Source organism: Mytilus trossulus, chromosome 7 (genome assembly GCF_036588685.1).
Source record: "Mytilus trossulus isolate FHL-02 chromosome 7, PNRI_Mtr1.1.1.hap1, whole genome shotgun sequence".
NCBI lineage: Eukaryota > Metazoa > Mollusca > Bivalvia > Mytilida > Mytilidae > Mytilus > Mytilus trossulus.
The window spans coordinates 18,825,012-18,847,651 of record NC_086379.1 but is presented as its reverse complement, the minus strand read 5'-3'; the positions used below and the strand labels follow the sequence as shown (position 1 = coordinate 18,847,651).

Below are 22,640 nucleotides of genomic sequence, written 5' to 3'. Positions count from 1 at the left end.
ATAGACTTGTTAAGTCATGTGATAAGCAAACCTTCTTGACAACCCTTAAATTGGGACTTGGACTCGTCCATTTAGGTAGTATATAAGACCGCACAGAAATCAGTTCAGACCGACCGTGCAAGGGCTGTATAGCCAGTCAAGGTCGTTAAAAACTTCCATTTGTTGTTTGTTCAGACCGTACCGACCGTGCAAGGGCTGTATAGCCAGTCAAGGTCGTTAAAAACTTCCATTTGTTCAGACCGTGCAATGGCTGTATAGCCAGTCAAGGTCGTTAAAAACTTCCATTTGTTTGTTCAGTGTCGGCCGACCGTGCAAGGGCTGTATAGCCAGTCAAGGTCGTTAAAAACTTCCATTTGTTCAGTGTCGGGTACCCCCTGTCCCCCCTCACATTTGCAAATGCACATTTATATAAAATATATATTTAATTGTTAAAATCAATAATGAAGGAAATTTTCAACTTCACAATTAATAAAAATTTGGCACTTGAAAACATCTGAGTAAGTCTTTTGTTCATTATTTCTTCAAACTAGTATTTTTTCTCAAACTCTACAGAACCTTTTGTTGTTTATAAATGCTTATTATTCTAATTAGATAAATAGGTGCAATATACATCTGATCTTCATTTGAAAAAATAAACAATAAGGAAACAAATGGTGATTGTTTCCCATTATAAAATATATTTATCATACAAGGAAACAATGAACGATTCTAATCACACAAACTAAATATTCCGGCTTTGTGTTTTATGAAAAGATTATGAAATATGTACATGTCAAGTTGATAAGCAAAGTGATATGTAATATGTAGGATAAAACTTATACATGTATGATAAACAAATTTATTTTTACTATCAGTTTAAAATATGTGAGGTAAGTTTAAATATATCTATTTTACACACTTTAATAAGTATATGATTCACAGGTAAAACATTATCTAAGTACTTTACTACTAGGACAACAGTACACTAATGGATATAAACACAATATTGACAATAAGAATTTATCTGCAAGTATTCTGTAAGACAGAATATACTCATTAAAAATATGGTAAATGTTAAAGTTTGTAAATGTTACAGGTTACATGTAAGCTATTCATGTATTTTTATACTTCAATGTTTTTTTGGAAAGGTACCAAATTTTAATTCATTATGCATTTATTATAATCACAGCTGTCATAACTTAGTTGACAATCTAGTTTTGACAATGAAAATTGTTTTTTGATCTGATGTATTTATGAAGTATAAATAAATTATGATGTAAAGGATATAAGTAAAAATATAAAAATAATCAAGGATTTAAAGGGAGATAATTCTGTATTTTTTGATGCAATGACAAAAATAGGAAAATCATATCAATTTTTTTACTTTAAACTTCCTTTACACAGGTAGTTTATTTTCAACTGGCAAACTGAAAGAATTGAAAGTTCAATATGTTCAAACATTAAAGATTATTTTAAATACGTTCTGATTATCCGGTACTAGTAAAATGTTGACCTAAGAGTTTAAAATACCCATTTAATATATCTGGTCCATTTTTTCTGCCTTCTAAAATAAGATTTTTTATTTAAATCAAAAATCAACCAACATTTGTTTTGATTAAAGAAATGCAAACATGGATTAAGTCAAATTTGGTGAAAACTCAGGTCTACTAGGTTGATCTCATGATTATCTTGAATATTTAACCAAACAAATGTAATAATACATTTCAGATTGTTGGAAAGTTTGAATCAATCAAAATTGACAGAAACTAGAGTACAGTGTTTTATACAACCTCATCTTGCCCTATTGTAAAAATTTAAGTAATCTATAATTTATTAAACAACCTGCAACCACTGAATTAGAATTCAAAGCTCTTGGCTTGGGACAGGCACATACATTCAGTCTCTTATTCATACCTCTTGTTCCTCACTATTTTGTATTTTGCGATATTTTATCCCTTAAATAGCCAATTTTATATAACCAAACTTGGGATGCTACATAGGACATATTTCAATCATTATTGAATATTTGTATTTTGTGTATTTACTCTTTTGTGAATTCTATTAGTGAATAAGGAATTTAAGTGTTCAATATAATAAAAAAAATCAATATAGGCTTATATGCAGAACCTATCAAACTGACAGATAAATTTCCATATAAAGACAATTTTACATCAATGGAAGCTGAAAGTTGCAAAAAACAAATAAATCTAGTAAATGTAATTCAAGAATCCCTCAACCACTCTATTTATCAAAATATGTTCCAATTAGCAAAATCAATACCTTACCTATAAATGCATTTTTTTCTTCTTCATGACCAAGTCTATAACAACGTGGATAAAAATGGTCTGGATTAGCATCTTCAAACCATGGAACATTTCTCATGTTTACACATAAACCAACCTTAGTAGTGAATGAGCCAGCTTTAAAGTCAAGGTCGTTAAAAACTTCCATTTGTTGTTCAGTGTCGGTGTATAGGCCATTCTGAGCGGTTATAATTAATTCCTATATAGTGTGAATAGTGAGTATAATTTGTTCTTTGGATTAAAGTAGTGAATTCCAAGTGAAGTGTGGATTATTTATAATAGTTCTAATATTCGGAATTCTAATAATATATTCAAAGTATATCTTCAATTGGAAGTGAGTCTGAATCAACTTTCTTCGAAAATTGAAATATTCATCTAGACAAGGAAAACATTCAGATTCGGGATGATTGTTATATTGTGTAGTAATACTCAATTCGAATCACTGTTTTATTTCTAATAACAGAATTAAAATGTAAAATTTTAAATATAGTTTGTGTCCGTCAATTATTAAACATTTGATAAAATACAGTTGAAGAAGTTCTTACATGAAACGTGACAAATTTAACAGTTCAATGATTTTAATGGCAACAATTTTTTTTCAATTAATGACAACCTCAATGGTGATAATAAGTATAATTATGAATGTATTCATTTGATAAAACAAAATATCTAAATCAGTTGTACATGTACATGCATGCATATAAAAAAAAAGAATAGAATTTGAATAGATAAAACTATACTCATATTAAATTGCTGAAACAACTTATTAGCTATCAATCTTTAAATAACTATATTTCCTGTTTAATTTGCGGCCGCCATTTGTTTCATATTTGTGACATCTAGTTTTTTTCAATCGTCTATAGTTAAACTAAATCTACAATTATCTAAGTTAAAATAATGTAAAACATCTGTAGTACAACTTGTCTTCAACTAAATAAATTATAAATCCGTTGATTTTGGAATTTCGAAGCTGTTTTCTAGCTGTGTGAATATTTCTAACATTTGCCCTACATCAGACGATTTGAACTCGTATCGTTCTTTGTTGGTTTCTAATTGCAAAACTTTCTTGCCTGCAATATACAAATTTTCATAGATGAGACATAAAATCAAACGGCGAATACAGCAAACAACATGGCGAAATATTAGTTGAAGGAAGTAAAACTATAAATCGCTTAATAAAACAATATCAAGAACCTCGAATGGCATTACCTCAACTATGCAAAAGAAGCGAAACTAAACTTTTAAAAGAAAGATAAATCATTTCATCAGCTAAACAAGAATTATCAATCTTACCCTTTGTTTCTATCATCTGAAAGTTTTTGATGTCTGTGAAATGAACGACGCTCTCCCCATTCTCCGTCAAGCACTGTAGGCGCTTTGGTAAAGTACTATTTAAAATATTTATTTTTACTGCTACTCTAGTCTTGTTCTTGAATTCAGTATTAACTGAAAAGAAAATTTTCAACTTTCAACAGATGCTACCGAGAAATTAGCAAATTGGTTTATAGAACGCTTTGTTTTACGACCTCAGTTTCTATATCTGTTTAACAATACAAATGCAACTAATACTTTTTTTTCTTTTTGTTTACAGCAAAACAACAATTTCCAAAATAAACTACGTGGCTGCTGTCGTAAAACAGTAAAATTAGTGTCCTTATGAAATATATTGGTCGAATAACAATAATAAACAAGAATGTGTCCAAAGTACACGGATGTCCCACTCGCACTATCATTTTCCATGTTCAATGGACCGTAAAATCGGGTAAAAAAATTAATTTAGCATTAAAATTAGAAAGATCATACCATAGGGAGCATGTGTACTAAATTTCAAGTTGATTGGACTTCAACTTCATCAAAAACTACCTTGACCAAACACTTTAACCTGAAACTCTCACTTTCATTTTCTATGTTCAATGAACCGTGAAATTGGGGTCAGAAGTATTATTTGGCTCTTTAATTAGAAAGATCATATCATAAGGAACATGTGTACTAAGTTTCAAGTTGGTTGGACTTCAGCTTCATCAAATAAAATTGAGAATGGAAATGGGGAATGTGTCAAAGAGACAACAACAACCCGACCATAGAAAAAAAAAACCAACAGCAGAAGGTCACCAACATGTCTTCAATGTAGCGAAAAATTCCTGCATCCGGAGGCGTCCTTCAGCTGGCCCGTAAACAAATATATACTAGTTCAGTGATAATGAACGCCATACTAATTTCCAAATTGTACACAAGAAACTAAAATTAAAATAATACAAGACTAACAAAGGCCAGAAACTCCTGACTTGGGACAGGTGCAAAAATGCGGCGGGGTTAAACATGTTTATGAGATCTCAACCCCCCTCCTATACCTCTATCCAAGGTAGAAAAGTAAACGCATAACAATACGCACCTTTACAATTCAGTTCTAGAGAAGTCCGAGTCTGATGTCACAAGATGTAACCAAAGAAAATAAACAAAATGACAATAATGCATAAATAACAACAGACTACTAGCAGTTAACTGACATGCCAGCGCCAGACTTTAATTAAACTGATTGAAAGATTATGATTTCATGATATGAATATCAGGAAAAACCCTTCCCGTTAGGGGTTTAGTATCATACCATCATAACATATATGAGAAGAACATAACCCGTGTCATGCCAACAACTGTTTTTTTTATAAATGTGTTTAGTTCCGATGCAAACACCCTATAAATGAATCAATATTAACGCCATCTTTAATGACCTGACAACAGTATCGTAATTATATTCCTTCTTAATAAGTCTCAATCAAAGGTTTTGTTAGTTTCTGAGGTGAATACTGACATTTTTGTGCTTTATAAAGAATATTTCAATAAAAAATTGGATGTGAAATACCTGAACGTATAAGAAGTCTGCATGTTGAGCTATATTTGACCAAAAACTTTAACCTGAAGTGGGACGAACGGACGAACTGACGCACAGACGGTACGACGGACGAACGGACGGGCGGACGGACAGACCAGAAAACATAATTCCACTCTACTACAAAAGGAATGTAAGTTCATAATGTCTAGCCAATCCCCTTGTGTATATGGCAATGTTAAGAATACCTCTAAAATGACAACATTACGTGACAGGAATAAAGTACAAATAAACCCCAAAACATTTAGGACAGAGAAACACATGTATAAGTGATATACTAGTATATTATAACATGTAAACCACAGAATAACACGGTTCATGGATGTACAACACCACGAACGAAGTATGAACTATGCGCCACACAATTGATATATGAAGAGCAAGATTACCAAAAAGTAATCAAATATTAGCCAAATCCATCTACGGTCAACATTGCCTGAGGGGGTTGAAATCATAGTTTTCTAATAATTTAATAGTTTTTAATCCGAACGTCACATAATGTCTTTTGTAGTCTACTGGTGTCATGTATACACAATTTCAATATATTTGTTCTTTGAAAATATCTATAATTTAACGTTTAAGAATTACCTTGTAATTTTGTGTTCTCTTTCAACTTTTCTGTCTTTAAGTCTTGCACCTTTTCAGTCATAACACTCTTTTTCATTGCATCTTTTCCAATTGCTGGATTTTCAAATTTGCTTATTTCAACCTGAATCTGTTCCAATATGATTTCCGCGACACTTGCTATGGTTGATTCTTCTTCTAGAACAGCAAGGACAGGAATTTTACAACTGATGTACTTGTAAATACTGTTGATAAAAGCCATTCCTTTCATTGAATCCATTCCCAAAGAAGCAAACTTTGTGTCTAACTTAATCATTGTTATATCAACTGCGCATGCTTCAGCTGCAATTTGAGATAATGTTTTTTCTATCTTTTCCTTCCTTTCTTTTGTTGATAGTTTTTGAAAGTCATCTGTCTGAACGACCTGAATGTAAGAAGAATTCTGTCCTGTTTGACGAGTTGAGTATTGAATATTTAGATCATCAATTATTGGTTGGATTCTTGAAATTATGTGCAACATGTCTGGTGATACGTGCAATACGGTTTTCCAATCAACTATTGCGCATATGATTTGTTCCGGGTCTACAAATAGGCTGTGAAGAAAACATTGAATTATGTCACTTTCCTCCATAGTCGGAAATCCTTGTGATTCAAGATGTTTTTCAGTTTTTTCATCTATTAGACCTAATTTCAGAGCACCCCAATTGATTGTTTGACCAGGAAGCCCAATACCTCTTCTAAACATTGCAATTGAATCTTTAAAGGAATTTCCTGCACCATAATTGGTCTGACCAGCGTTTCCAAATGCTGATGTTATTGAAGAGTGTAAGATGAAGTAGTCAAGTGGTAAATCCTTTGACAAGAGATGAAGATTCCATGTGCCTAAAACTTTTGGTCTAAGGACCTTATCAAATTTATGTTCCGTCATATCAGGTAGGAGAGCATCATCGACAACAGCTGCACCATGAAAAATTCCTTTTATTTCTTGCTCTGGAAAAGAATTTCTGATTTGTGCAAACGCGTTCGATATGGAAGAAAAAATTGAAATATCAGCTTGAAGAGTTTCTATTTGACAGCTATGTTTATTTTTTACCATATCTATATTCTGAAGTTGTAACTCATTAGGTGGTCTTCTGGAAATACTCACTAACACTCCTCCACCAATTGCAGCGATCGCTTTAAGTATTTCCCAACCTAATCCCGTTAGACCGCCTATTATGATATATAGAGCGTGTTTACTAAACAGTTGTCCTTGGAATCTTGCCACAGGTATGCTTTCTGCAACTATTTCATTTGTATTTTTTGAAAAATTTTCAAACGATAAAATATGTCCATTCCTACATGGAGGTAACTCTATTTGTCCTAAGCTATTCTTTATTTGCCTTGATGATAACCACTTTTTTACCTTTGGAATGGTATTTGTCAACGTTTCTTGAGAAAGTACCTGGTCACAGTTTATCTGAGTGAGAGATACATTTGGAAATTTATGACGAATATTTCTTTCTAAGGATTTGCTCATTAGACTGGAAAAGAAATAGACAGGGACTCTCATACTTTCCAACTGGTTCAAAATTTCTTCTATTTCATTGATATTGGTTGTCAAAAGAATAATTTGATATCTACTGGATGCTACTGCTGTTTTTATGGACTCAACATTCCTGTACAACATTAACTTGTATTTGAAGTATTGAAAAATGCATTCCAATAAATGACTGTTTAATGAAATGTCTTGATCCAAGAATGCTACCAATGGAGTATTATCCTTGATATGTTCGACAAGGGCAAAGTACATGACAATTTCTAAAAGCATTCCTGGTATGTATTTTGGAAAAAGTTTTTTTTCTAAAATGCATTTATCAGGTACGTTGATAACATTTGACGCAGCGCAAGGAAAACAGGTCACATATTCTGCATGCTTTGAGCAAATTTGCGCGCCAATCTTGGAACTATTAAAACATGTCGCAGATTCAGTGTACACAATGGTGTCGTGCTCTAGACGGCCGATCGTTTCGGAGGAAATAATTTGATGACCATCCTTTGAATGAAATAGCCAAGGGTTTAAATCAGCTGCTGCTTGTGTGGAGGTTTTTGGTGTCCATATATCACTTATAAATGCGGAAGTTACTTTCATTTTCACAAGGTTAGAGGGCATTTTGTGATTATATATATAGTCTTTTGTTGGCACAAATATAAGATTTTCCAGTGTTTCGTGATGAGTTGATCTTAGTTCAACAATTTCTCTTGAATTATATGTGCTCTTTCTATAGAATGGTTCTTCTACCAAACACTTGAAAATTTGGTTTTTGTACAAACGCTGTCCTTGTATTTTAAATTCAGGATTATTTTTAAATTCGCCTCTTTCCGATTTGAATACTATATCCTTCAGTAGAAAAAGGTCTGCTTCTTTATCAAAGTCGATCAAGCGTAAACTTGATAATATTCTCTCCCTCAGAATACATCTCACCATGCCCCATAACTCAGATCCTATAACATTAACCCAAGATTCACCTTCATTGTTTACCATCATCTGTGTTTGTTTCGTTATGATATACGTTGGTATTTCGCCCATTCTTTCCTTAACAAGATGCTGTATTAAATTGGCAAGTACAACACACGATGCTTTTACAGCAGTAAATATCTCATCTGTGCTCTGATCTATAGATCTACACGATAGTCCGGGAAAGAACAAAATATGTGAAATATTTTCCGTTCTTTCAAATTTAGTTTCCATGTATTTGAATAGTACCTCCAACAGTTCTTGTATTGTTATTCTCTCGTAATCAAATGGCAAAGATACAATATAGTGATTTTCGTCTTTGAAAATGTTTTCTAATATCTGTTTAGCATCATTTGTAAACGTTATAGAAAATATTTTTCTTATTTCATTACTTTGCTCATGGCTATTGTCAATTGGTTTCCAAATGATTTTGTAGAGTTTGTCATTAATGTTCTCCTGTGGTACGCCTTGTGCGATGTTTTTAATCTCGTATCCTTTAATCTCAATGACTATCTCTCCATCATCATTCACTATGAAAAGATTCAAGCTGATACCGCTTGAGGTTGATTTCATACGTTTTCCTATAATATGCATTTTCGGTTCCATTGGTTTATAAACCTTTAAGGAGGCAATTCTGACTGGTATCGGTCTCTTCTGCAACTCATTTTCTTGAATATTGGCGTAACAAAGAGCGACCGTTTGCAAGGCACCATCAAGAATAGATGGGTGGAAACTATGACTATTTAAGCAGCTTGAAATGGAAGGGGGTAAATTCATTTCTGCAACATATTCGTCTTCTGATTTTAAACAGTCACCAATTACCGTAAGACTTTCACCATACTCAAATCCAATTATTTTTAAAAGGCCATAGAAACTTGATGACTTGACTTGAGTCTTACATCTTTTCTTGACCTGTGAAAGACTGATGTGCTTCAAAACTTGTCGTCCTGCTTTACTCATTTTTCCTTTGCAAATGGTATCTGCATTTCTTTTAACTTCGAAATATATATTGTCGGTGATAATTGCACGTAATTCAACAGATTGATCTTGACCTACAGCTAGTGGACGTATAAATTGCAAATCTAGTTCAATTTGAGTAAACGACAAACTTAAAACCCTAGTAGCGACTGTTAGTCCAATTTCAGCATGAAGCGCACCGGGTGCAATTTTTCTTCCATGAACACGATGTTCATATACATAAGGCGCGGTGTTAGGGTTTATATCAACTCGAAAATCCTTTGACATTGGTGCCTCAGATATAAAAGGGTGATTGTCTGATTTCTTGAACTCCAGTCTTAGACCTGCTTTCATCGAATCAGCATTGACCAAGTTTGCCTCGCGAAAGAATTTATATCTTGGAATGTCAACAACATTTTCGTCCCCTTTAAATAGTTTACTCCACTTAACATGTATTCTATGCTCATACAGATCACCAAGAGCACAGGTAAAAGTGTATTGTTCCTTTGGTTGGTTCATAGATGGTATAGAAATGGCGTGAAAGTCTGTAATATTTTTCAGGTGAGCTTTAACAACAGGCTTTGGACCAATTTCTACAATGACATTTATACTATTTTTATGTAAGGCACATGCAACTGCTTTCTTAAGTAAAACAGGATCTGTTAAATTTCTTGTCCAGTACGAAGGCAATCCCATTGCATTATCTTTGATTGTTGTACCTGTAACAGTTGATATCAATTTAATCGTTGGTGCATTCCCTGAGATATCGAATAACTTGTTTTCAATTTCCCTACTAACAGTATTCATGTGATAACTGTGATAAGCACAACCAACATCTAGTTCCTTCTTTAAAAGATGTGGCATTTCTTGATCCAGTTTAGACTTCATATCTTGGATTGCATCCTTGTCTCCAGAAACGACACAAGCTTCTTCGCTACTGTACACTGCTATACAAACTTTATTGTTGTATTCTGTACAAAGTGAATGAATTTCCTTTACATTGCATTTACCTATCACCATCATGGAACCACCCCTCGCTTTAGCAGAAAGAAAAGACCGATGGTATATTATCTTCACTGCATCACTTAGACTTAAGCATCCAGAAGCATGTGCTGCGGCTACTTCTCCAACAGACTGGCCTATAATAACGTTAGGTCGTACTTTTAAAACTGTCCATAAATGAAATAAAGAAACCTGACAGGCAAAAATTATCAATGGGCCTTTAAATGGATCACTTGCTATACTATCTTCAGGTTTTTGAACTTCATCAAACAGAGAAAAATCAGTATATTTTTGAAGTTCTTCGTCTACCTCTCGAAACTTTTTTCTGAAATGTTTGTACGTAGCTAACATCTGCTGACATGTACCTTTCCACACTGTTCCTACGCCACAGAATAGAAAAACCAGATTGGTTTCTATTGTACCATCGATCTTTCTAGAATCGATTTTGGAGGATTTTCTCAAAATTTCTTTTTCTAATTCTTCTTGATTAGAAGCTACACATTGCATACGGAATGTGAAATGGTTCCGTTTTACCAAAGATGTATAAGAGAGATCTATGGGGTTATATCGAGACGTAGCTAAACATTTTTGTGTGTGATCTGTTGTTTTCATTAAAGCTTCCAAACTATTTGCAGAAAAGGAAATCAAAACGTATTCGCTTTGATTAGTATGTGGTGACCTTGAGTTCTGCATATGTTTTACAATTGCATGACAATTTGTACCTCCAAACCCAAAAGAGTTCACACATGCAATCCTTGATCCGTCAGGATAGGCTTTCCAATCTGTAACATCTATTGTAACTTGTAGCGGGATATCATTAAAGGGAATGGCAGGATTTGCATTGTCCTTATTAAAATGAAGAGATGGAACAAACTGTCTATGTTTCATCATGAGAAGAGTTTTTATCAAACCTGCTGTTCCAGCCGATGACTCAAGATGACCTATGTTTGTTTTCACTGAACCAATTAAAATCTTATTGCCTTCAACATGCGAGGCAAAAAATGTTGCCAAGGCTTTCACTTCAATTGGGTCGCCAACTGGAGTTCCAGTACCTGAAAAAGAACAGTACTTATTCGGACGACAAATCACAAATCATTGCTTCATTCATTCATTCATTCATTCATTAATTCCTTGATTCATTCAATTATTTATTGATTGATTGATCGATTAATGCGTTTATTCATTTGATCATGCATTCATTCATTCATTCATTCATTCATTCATTCATTCATTTATTCATTCATTCATTCATTCATTCATTCATTCATTCATTCATTGATTCATTCATTCATTCATTCATTCATTCATTCATTCATGCATTCATTCATTCATTCATTCATTCATTTATTCATTCATTCATTCATTCATTCATTCATTCATTCACTCATTCATTCATTCATTCATTCATTCATTCATTCATTCATTCATTCATTCATTCATTCATTCATTCATTCATTCATTCAACACGAATGTGTGTATATCGTTGAAGTGAATTTAGATTTTCATAAAAGCTATTTATTTCTATGCACAAAGTCAAATCCTAAATCTCATTAAACAACAATAAAACATTCCTTTATGAATTGAGAGGAAGTCTTCTCGCTACAAAACATATCTTCAAATCGTAAAATATCTTAACATTATAAAAAACATACCTTCCTTCATTATCAATTTATTTAATGTATATATTTGTTCGGTTTTGGTTTATGGTAGCGAAAAAGAACATTTTAAGCTCTCATTTTCTTATTCATGGTCGACGATTCTAGAAATGTTATATTTACCATGTGCTTCAATATACTGTATGGTTGCTGGATCAACTTTAAATGTAGAGTACATATCTGTTAGAAGTGACTGTTGTTGTTTGCTTGATGGTGCAGTAATCGGAGTATTCGTATGGCCGTCCTGATTACACCCTGTTGCGATCAAACCCCAAATCTGGTCGCCATCCAACTGTGCCTGCATAAAAAATGAGTCAAATTTTAAATCGATCGATACAGTCTACAACAAAAAGACACTTATTTTATGTTTATTGATGTCTTATGAGTAAAAAATTATTTCGCGTATTACTTATTTTAAATTGATTGAAATTTTTCAAAACTTGTACACAACGTTTCTTAAGTCTTCAACACCTTTTTCTGGGAAAATAAAATTTGTTTCACCTAAAGACAACACAAATTACTTTGATAGAGTATAGAAACAGGTAGATATTATAATGTTGATAAAAATAATAGACTATGTACAAATTGTAATACTAGCTCTATTGAAGATGAATACCATTTTATACTTGAATGTAAAAAATATAGTCAGATTCGAGAAAAGTATATAAAAAAGTATTATTGGAGAAATCCTTCTACATTCAAACTTATCCAGTTGTTATCTGTCAGAAATATTAAAGAATTGAATAACTTAGGTATATTTCTAAAATCTGCTGAAAAACTTAGAATTTAATTGCAGTAAATAATATTTTTGTTCTCACTTTATTTAAGTATCATATCATTCTCCGCTCGTATTTTGTATTTTGTATTTTGTATTATGTATTATATGTTCTTTCATGCACACCTTATATTTATATATATATTATATATCTCTTGTGAAATTCTTATATTGGTGTAAAATTGTGTATATGAATCCTATAAGCTGTATTGCTTTCGGAATAAAGTATTATTATTGATTGATAATCTGTTAATCGAATTCTTGTTCTATTGACCAATTTGAAGTTCATTTATCTCAGACTTTTGATTTTCAACTTAAATTCAGGGTTTTGTTAACTAGGTGTTTAACAAATGTAAAGAAAACATCAAAATTTGTGAAATTACTTTATTTGATTAGATCTGCGTAAATTTTCTTGTTAAAAAAACTATGTTTTAGTGTAATTCAAATTCAGCAATTCTTTAATGATTTCCATGTTAATTCTAATTTGTAAAGTTTGTTATGGATATCGTTCACATATTTTTCAATTATCGTTTCAATTCAGGAGACTCAATCGTTTTTGACGCATTAATTTTTTTTTTATATTCAAATAATTTAATGTTCATTTGTCTAGATATTTACTATCAATATATGACTATTATGCGCTTGCATGTACCTGTTTGTAGTTTTTTAGAATGACAATTCCACAACCTTCTCCTCTAACATATCCATTTGCATCCTTCGAGAAAGCACGACTTTTTCCTGTTGGGGAAATCATTTTTGCCTTACTCAGTGCCATAAAAGGCAATGGTGACAATAAACTGTTTACTCCACCACATATTGCTATTTCACTTTCACCTACAATTAACATGATAATTACTTTTAAAAATTGCAGTTGAAGAGAAATTGCATTAATATGTCAACTAGGGAACATAATTGTTGGAAATAAGGAGAAGTGGTTTGATTGTAATTAAGATCTTTCAAGTCAACAGGTATTAAGTGTTGTCGGTGATTTTAATCTCGGAGGGGGACGTCAATTTTTAGATGATAGGGGGTGTCTGTTGGGTTATGTTACCCACAATAATTTAGATCTTTAATATGTTAACCTTTTCATATATTGCGTAGGTCAAAATAAATCCTTTCCTATATTGTTTGAGTTTCGTGAGGTGTGTTGCGGTGGTGGAATATTTTAGGCTAAGATTATCTATGTACTTTGCGCTTAAAAATGATGTTAACCACATTTAAACATTTACATTGAAATTCCTTCACGCTGGTAGAAGCAAAATGCTTATTTCGGCGTATGTTACTACGAATTGGTCCATCACTTCTGTGGTGCAAGTCTGTGTTGGTGGGCTGTCTAACATAAGACCATCTTGACCGAATTCCACAATCATGGCGAAAACCGTTACGCACTATGTGGAAGGAGAGGCTCCGTAAAAAGATCTGGTGTAGCAATGTATGATCGATAATATTTCGAAAGATTCATATGGTTATTTGCAGTATTGCCCGAACCGGCATTGTTTTAATTTCATGAATTCCTTTCACAAATGATTGCTTCAATATTTAAATATTAAATATTCATTGAATTATTGTCAACTTTCTTTAAGCAATGAATATAACCTATATGTTTCTTTCTTTTTTATTTATATATACATGTTCTGAAATTTCAATATAAGGAAAATGTTTCTAGATTTTAGAGACCTTTCTGTCGAACTTTTGCATAGAATATTGCTAACGATTATTATTATAGCAAGTATCTTGGAATACTCAAACGGAATTATACATTTGTTTTTTTCACAAAATATTGCAGACTGAAATTTATATATGGCACTTCTTTTCACCAAAATCATTTATTGTACAAAATACGTATCGTCTTTGTGTTAACAATAATAAAATCTTTTTATAAAAAAGCTTCTACTTGTTTTGTCATTTTTTTGATAAACATGTTTAAATAAGAAATTTTTAAAAATTTGATTTTCGTCTTTTTAATTTTATATGCTATTACGCGATCCTCGCATAACAAAAGGAATACTTACCGGAGCGAATCGACTGACATCCAAGATGAACAGCAACTAATGCAGAGGAGCATGCTGTATCTAGTGTCATTGAAGGTCCTCTTAAATCAAAATAATATGAAATTCTATTAGATGTGATACTCGGTGCCATACCAGTGACAACAAAGTTGTTTAATTCATGTCTTGTATTGGGAAGTCCAATCAAAAAGTCGTCATTCATTGCACCTAGTGTGGAAAATGTATATATTATACGATCGATTATATATCAGGATTAACTTTTGGTGTTGAACTGTATAAGGGGCATCCGGGTGACTCAGAAACATAATTATGTTTATCACTGCTCATGCAAAGTTAACAAATCGTTATTCTTTACATTTCAATTAGTTTGTTCATAAACAATCAATTTTGTACAAAGTTTATAATTTGGTACACTACATGTGCGCATATACAATACTCGCACGTGGCACTAATACAAAATATATAGCTAGTAAGACAAATTATTTACGACAATAATGGACTTCATAAGAACTTTACTCCAAAATATGTCCAAATATAACTCTAGTCATCTAGACAAAAAACTATATAACTATCAAATCAAAAGTATTTGTGTAGGCTTCAGCAATTATATTCTGAAACGTCAAATTATTTATACATGTAAACAGATGTTTTATACAATCTGTAAAGAAATAAATGAACATTATTTTGTTTAAACACAACATTGCAGATAATCTTATGTTGCATTTATTCTAACCAATATGAACCCCAGTTTTTGTTCCCTTTATCGCATGCTTTGTGTAAGCTATTAATATACCTGTATATGAAATGACAAGTAATTTGCCAAAGCTTTCATTCTCTTCTTTGACCATTGACGATTGTCAGCTGATAGAACTGCTAAAAGTATCATTATTCTTTGACGTATACATAAAAAAGAAGATGTGGTATGATTGGTAATTGGACAACTATCCACAAGAGACCAAACTGACACTGACATTAACAACTATAGGTCATCGTACGGTCTTTAACAATGAGCAAAGCCCATACCGCATTGTCAGCTATAAAAGGCCCCGATGTGACAATGTAAAACAATTCAAACGAGAAACCTAACAACCTTATTTGTATAAAAAGTGAACTATAAACAAATATGTAGCATATAAACCAACGACAACCTCCGAATTACAGGATCCTGACTTGGGACAGGCACATACATAAATACTGTAGAGGGGTTAAACATGTTAGCGAGATCTCAACCCTCCCCCTAACCTGGAACAGTGGTATAACAGAACAACATAAGAACAAAATATAAAAGTCAGTTGAAAAAGGCTTACCTTATCAGATGGACAAAAATACAAGTGAACGTGGCCGGGTACTTATACATCCCGACAACAAAAAGACAATAGTAATAGATCTGAGAGTACTCGCAGTTATCTGAAAGCTAGTTCAAAGCCACTAAAAACTAATAAACCATCATGCATCTAAGACTAAACTATCAATCCGTACACATCAAACATCCAATGGATTTAGTTTAAAGACGTAATAAACAGTCAGAGAAAAACGTGACCTTGTGCAATGCCAAGTAACGGCTACGACAGAATGTAGATCCATGAATGTGTATATGTATGTAACATACTAGTAATATTTAGTTTGCTTTTAATCTACTGATAACAAAATCAATATTTTTACCAATAAAAGTAATATTCAATGATCTTATTACAGTGTAGTTTGTATAGTTTACATTGAGGTTCTGCAAAAGGAAATCACGAATTCACTAACATTCCAACTGACTTCTTTTTCATAAAGTGACATCTGTAAAACTAATTGCTACTTCTTTACAAGCAGAACCAAATACAATGTAAGTTCCAACCATGTACTGTCTTCAAAAGCTACACATAACAACTTACAATTTAGATTTATTTCTTTTTCAAGCCATTTTCCCACTATTAAACTGTCTATTTTACTTACAAATACTCTTGGTACAATCATAAACCTGGAAAAATTGTTCCAATAAGGCCTTTGAAAATAAAAAAAAATATTTATTACTTTTTGAGTCAAAATTTCGCTGGAAGTACTTAATAAATTGCATGGCTTTCTGCTTAAATTGGTGATTCAGAGTCAGTTCAAAGTTTTTATCTTTATACCCTATACACCACTTTGCATCATAATCTTATTGAGAAAAATTCACGCACCCAATTAAATGAGCAATGTTAAAATCAGAATGCAAATATATATGTAACAACAAACAATAGAACTTTGTAGATTTGGCTTAAATTGGTGATTCAGAGTCAGTTCCAAGTTTTTATCTGTATACCCTATACACCACTTTGCATCATAATCTTATTGAGAAAAATTCACACACCCAATTAAATGAGCAATGTTAAAATCAGAATGCAAATATATATGTAACAACAAACAATAGAACTTTGTAGATTTGACATGCTTTGATACTATAACTGCACTTTTACACGATAATATTTTTGTAGGCTATGGATATTCCGTATATCGTCAAGGTATTGGAATTTCAATGGCACTGTTTCTTTATTCTTATAGTTAAAATTGATGACTAAAATCAACAAAGACCCATTGAAACAACATCTGATAAAAAAAAATAATAATTTTTTTCATATTTGGATGATATATTGGCTCTCATTTCTCCGGCTGAACTTACTTGAAATTAAGCTATATAAAGCCAACAGCTGTATACCGCTGTTCAAAAGTCTTACATCGAGAGAAAACATATTCGGGTTACAAGCAGTAACCGAGGGAAACACATCAACTATGAGAGGTAAACAACGACAGAACATAAACACTGAAGTGCAACAAAACACAAACGACAATACAACACACACAGGAACGAACTATAAGATAAAAAATGCCATTTTTCTGACTTTGTACAGGACATTTTAAGGTAAATTAAATGGTGATTTGAACCTGGTTTTTGTGGCTAGATAAAACTCGCGATCTATGCAAAAGACAATGTTATAATATAACACTAAAAGGACAATATTACATGACAGGAATACAATACAAATAAGAACGTTCAGGACATAGAAATACACAAATAAACAATACAATAGTACATTTCGATATGCTGATAAAAACGAACACGTAAGTCATGTTTTATCTGACCTTTTATGACGTCATGATCCTAAATCCATTGGATGGTTGATGTGTACGGATTGATAGTTTAGTCTGAGATGCATGATTAATTTTATTACGGTAGTTGTAAGGGGCTTTGCACTAGCTGTTAGATAACTGCGAGTACTCTCAGATCTGTTCCTATTGTCTTTTTGTTGTCAGGTTGTACAAGTACCCGGCTACGTTCACTTGTATTTTTGTCCATCTGATGAGTTAAGCCTTTTTCAACTGATTTTTATAGTTCGTTCTTATGTTGTACTGATATACCACTGTCCCTGGTTAGGGGGAGGATTGGGATTCCGCTAACATGTTTAACCCCGCCACATTATTTCTGTATGTGCCTGTCCCAAGTCAGGATCCTGTAATTCAGAGGTTGTCGTTGGTTTATATGCTACATATTTGTTTATAGTTACATATTTGTTTTTCATTCATTTTCTAATTTAAATACGGCAGTTAGTTTTCTCGATGAATTGGTTTAAATTGTCATATCGGGGCCTCCTATAGCTTACTTTTCGGTATGAGCTTTGCTCATTGTTGAAGGCCGTACGGTGACCTATAGTTGTTAATGTCTGTGTCATTTTGGTCTCTTGTGGACAGTTGTCTCATTGGCAATCATACCACATCTCCATTTTTATACGTTAAACCACCTAAGGACAGCACACAAAAACAGCACAACAGAACCACGAACTTTCTTTCACATGACTGGATCAACACCACAAAAGAGACGTTTTTAACTTTTTTGTTATAAATGAATAATTTAATTTAGGATGTATCGCGTCTTCTGATTGGCTGACGTTATTTTGTTATGCGCACATATACATCATTTAGTTATGTGACCGTGACGTCATCAACGTTTTTTCATGGTTTTCTACGGTTTAAAATGGAATTTAGAATTAGATTATAAGAAATGAATGTAATATTTTTGTCTGTCTATTCGAAATAACATAAAAAATGTGGTGCTCACTTTTAAATAACCCGCTACGCGCGTTATTCAGTGTGCACAAATTTTTCATGTTATTTCTTCATAGACAGAAAAAATATTACAGTCATTCCTTTTAAAACATATCTAAGAAATTTGAAAAAAACAAAAAAATAATTGATGTACATGATTCTTGTAAAATCATTTTTTTTGTATCCCTCACTCATTTTCGCAAAATTTTGGCTAAAAATACTGACTTGATTGGTCGTAAAATTTGAAAACTGGAATACCCAAAAACCATTCATTGTAAATACACAGTTTTTTCACAGAGTTATGTTGATTATAATATTTTTCAAAATTCATGAAATTTTCCACTTGTATCACATGTTTTCGAAATTATGCAAGGACGAGATATCAACGAGACTGAAAAGTCAGAAGAAATCATCCTTAAGTGTATTGTCCTGTTAGGAAGCGTAGAATTATTAGTTACTCTATATTTGGTATATTTCAAAAATATTGACACTTATTTAATTTTTCAAAGTGAAATTTGTGTAGGATAGTTCTTTTCGAATGAAAGGAATTGCTCTTTATTGGCTATTTTTGCACCAACGTTGCACACCTTTATGTGAATAAGGTAAGCATAACTTTATCAAAAAATGTTTTGCCCTTTAAGAAAGTTTTCTTAATTGGTCATGAATTCTAACCTTATTTGATATTTCATGCACGGAATTGATTGAAACGCGTAACAGTTATAGTATATTTATTTTGTTCAGTCTTGTCCTGATCTCCAGTTCACAGCAAAACATACTGACTTCTTAGATTACCTTATAAGTTAAGTTCCACTTAAGAAAGTTGAAGTTCCTGAAATTACGTTATATACTACTATTTGAAACACTTTCTCTTAAGGAGTATTATTGTTCCTGCTTTCTAAATTTCAACGGCGACAAAATATACATATTTTTCTTGTGTTTCAAAAAATCATTTAATTTCACAATACTTGTAAAAATGAACATTATATTTGAATAGGTTGAAGGTGTATAAAGTCTGCAATATTGTCTAAGGGTTCAATATTCAATTCATGACGTTTATTCATGTTTTTGTATTAATGTACTTGAATAATTCTAATCATTCTAATCATTTACTGTGATTTATTTTGTTAAAAAGCTCAAAGTTTTGGTACCATGATTACTTAATAAAATTTCTTATCTTATTTATTATTATTATTATTGTTAGCCATGTCCTGTATAAAGCCGCGGAAGTTGTTATCAAATAATGCTTTTCTATTTATGTTGCTATTTGTTTTTGTTGCAGTTAAGTGTTTTTGCTGTTCCGCTGTTTTGATCTTATATTTTCTGTGATTACCTAAATTTTAGTTTGTAACCTTTTTTTCGCTTAATCGATTTATGACTATTGAACAGTGGTTTACTACTGTTGCTTCTAATCGGTTAGTCTATTAGTTGATATGGTCATTGATAAGTTCCCGTTGGTGTCTGTATTGTGTTGAAGTTATCCATCTTACCACACACAAAAAGACGGCTTTGCATAAACGGAGAAATGAGACTTGTATTAGACAGTTGTGTGTGCCAAGTCGCGTTAACTGTTGATGATTAATGCAGTATTAATAAAAATTGACAAGGAGTTCTCTCCCATACACCTAGGACTATAAATTGATTAAGAAATGTAATTTAGCCAGCTCACAATTGCTTCCAAAATAAATGGATGATTTTTCAATACCATGATTTATAATTATGTTACTTTGTTTAAACGTGTATTCATGTTCTTGTATTAATGTACCTGAATAATTCTAATCATTCTAATCATTTACTGTGAACTATTTTGTAATTCATTTGATTGAATAGTTCAATGTTAGGCACCATGATTACTTACTAATTTTTTTTTATCTTTATAATTATCATGAGTTAACCATAAAATTAGGTTCAACCCAACATTTGTTTTCTTAAAATGCCCTGTATAAAGCCATTTATCATATCAAAAAGTCCGTTTCTCTGTATGTTGGTGTTTGTTTTTGTTGAAGTTTAGTGTTTTTGCTGTTCCGAAGTTTTGATCTTATATTTGCTGTGATTAACTAGATTTTAGTTTGTAACCTTTTTTTCCCGCTTTATTGATTTATGACTATTGAACATCAGTATACTACTGTTGTCGTTAATTGGTTAGTCTGTTAAATTATATGGTCAGTGATTAATTCCCGTTGGTGTCTATATTGTGTTGAACTTTATTAGGTTCGAAGAAATGTCCTTACCAGTTGGCGAACACATTAAACTATCGTCCTTAAGTTATCAGTCATGAATAATGTCAACAGGAATTAAAATCCAATACCGGACGATTCGTGGCTATAAATGAGGGAGATTAATCTTGAAGTAAAAATGTCCTTTATTTTGTTTAGCATTTTTAGATTTATGATTCCTATTTCCTATTAAAACAAAAAAAAAACCAAACTAACAAAACAGAAGTCATTGTAGTTATTCACAAGAAAAACATAATTTTAGTCTACAAAGGTTAATTTGATCTGAGCATCTATTAAGGTGGTATGGGTGTCTTCCTCCATCTTGGATTGTAAAAAACAGAGAACCAAAGGTCAATATTTTCTATCAAGTTAGCAAAATATGATGCAGGAATGCAGATATTTAATGTGAATTTTCATTTAAAAAAAACAATCTATAAGAATATAACTTACAAATATTAATATTTTTCAAAATGTTAATAAGTTTTGGTTGTTTTAAATTTTTTTTAAATTGGCATTTCAAGGGGAGGTAACTCTAAAACAGTGCATTTTCTGAAGGATTCTACATGAAATTTTTCTATTTTGTATTTTAGCCGGAAAAAACGTACGGTGACCCTATCTTTTCTTTTGATATTCTCAAAGCATTGTCTGAAAGCTATCGTTTCCTTAAGTATTTAACAATTCCATCATTTTGTTTAGTTTCTAACCACAAAATGGCGTTTTTTCCTTTAAAATCCATACAAAATGTGTCATTTTGTCACGTCATGTAGCTTGAGAAAATGCGCGGTGACCTATCATTTTTATTATATTTTTCAACATATATCAATAGATACTACATTTTAGCAAAGTATGAACAAATTCTATCATTTTAATTTATGACTCCCATACCACCTTAAATGACTGAACAATAAATTATCAAGTCTTGTTTTTCTGTTTTAAATTCAGACCATATATTTACAATCGATCAACATTTGTTCGTGTTATTTAAGACTGTTCAGCAGTTGTTATTTACTTGTGAGATGCTGAACTGTCTGAAAAGCTACAAAATTTACTCAACAGTAACGATTTGTCTTAGCAGTACTAAATGAATGACTTTATAAATTGTTGTTCAGACATTTTTTATGATGTTAAGATCAGAACGACCATTTTAGACTAAAGTTCATTGACTAGTAATACAGTTTATCAAATTTTATTCTTTTTCTGTAATGAGTATATGATGCGGTTGCAATCCCTTGGGGTCAATTCAACTCGCTTGAAATTAACAAAAGCACTTCTAGTCATAAATATATGTGCATCTTTTATACAGTGACGTTACCTCTTCTTTTTTTTTTTTACAAATACGCATACCCAACTTCCTTCTACATATGTCTCCGTCCTTTTTTGGTTTTTTATTCCTCAAACTCTCTTAAAATTGTCTGATATCACGGATTCGGAAACGAATAATGTATTGTTAATCGTAGATTTCGTAGAACTGGATATCGAAATCTCGATTTCTTGATCGGATGCCACTAAAGAGAATCCGAGATCACGAATTCATTATACCAGATCAATGGTTATCAATCCGATATCATTTATTGAGACCTCAGATTATCAAGGAGAATGAATCCTAGCTCACGGATTTGGAATCCGAGGACACGAATTATTATGATTTTAATGTGTCCACTTTTAGCAACCGTAGTTCATAATTCATTCTTTTTTAATGTTGTTATGGATATTGCAAAAAAATAAATGCGTCAA

General features: G+C 32.0%; 1 protein-coding gene across 1 annotated transcript; it reads right to left on the bottom strand.

The window, feature by feature from the left end:
* Positions 1 to 5,746: 5,746 nt before the first annotated feature.
* Positions 5,747 to 14,830, bottom strand: LOC134726221 (probable polyketide synthase 1). The gene is made up of 4 exons (XM_063590623.1): positions 14,632 to 14,830; positions 13,272 to 13,453; positions 11,968 to 12,184; positions 5,747 to 11,241 (listed from the first exon to the last, which is right to left on the bottom strand). The coding sequence occupies exons 1-4, from the start codon at positions 14,828 to 14,830 to the stop codon at positions 5,747 to 5,749; spliced, it is 6,093 nt and encodes a 2,030-aa protein (XP_063446693.1).
* Positions 14,831 to 22,640: the final 7,810 nt, after the last annotated feature.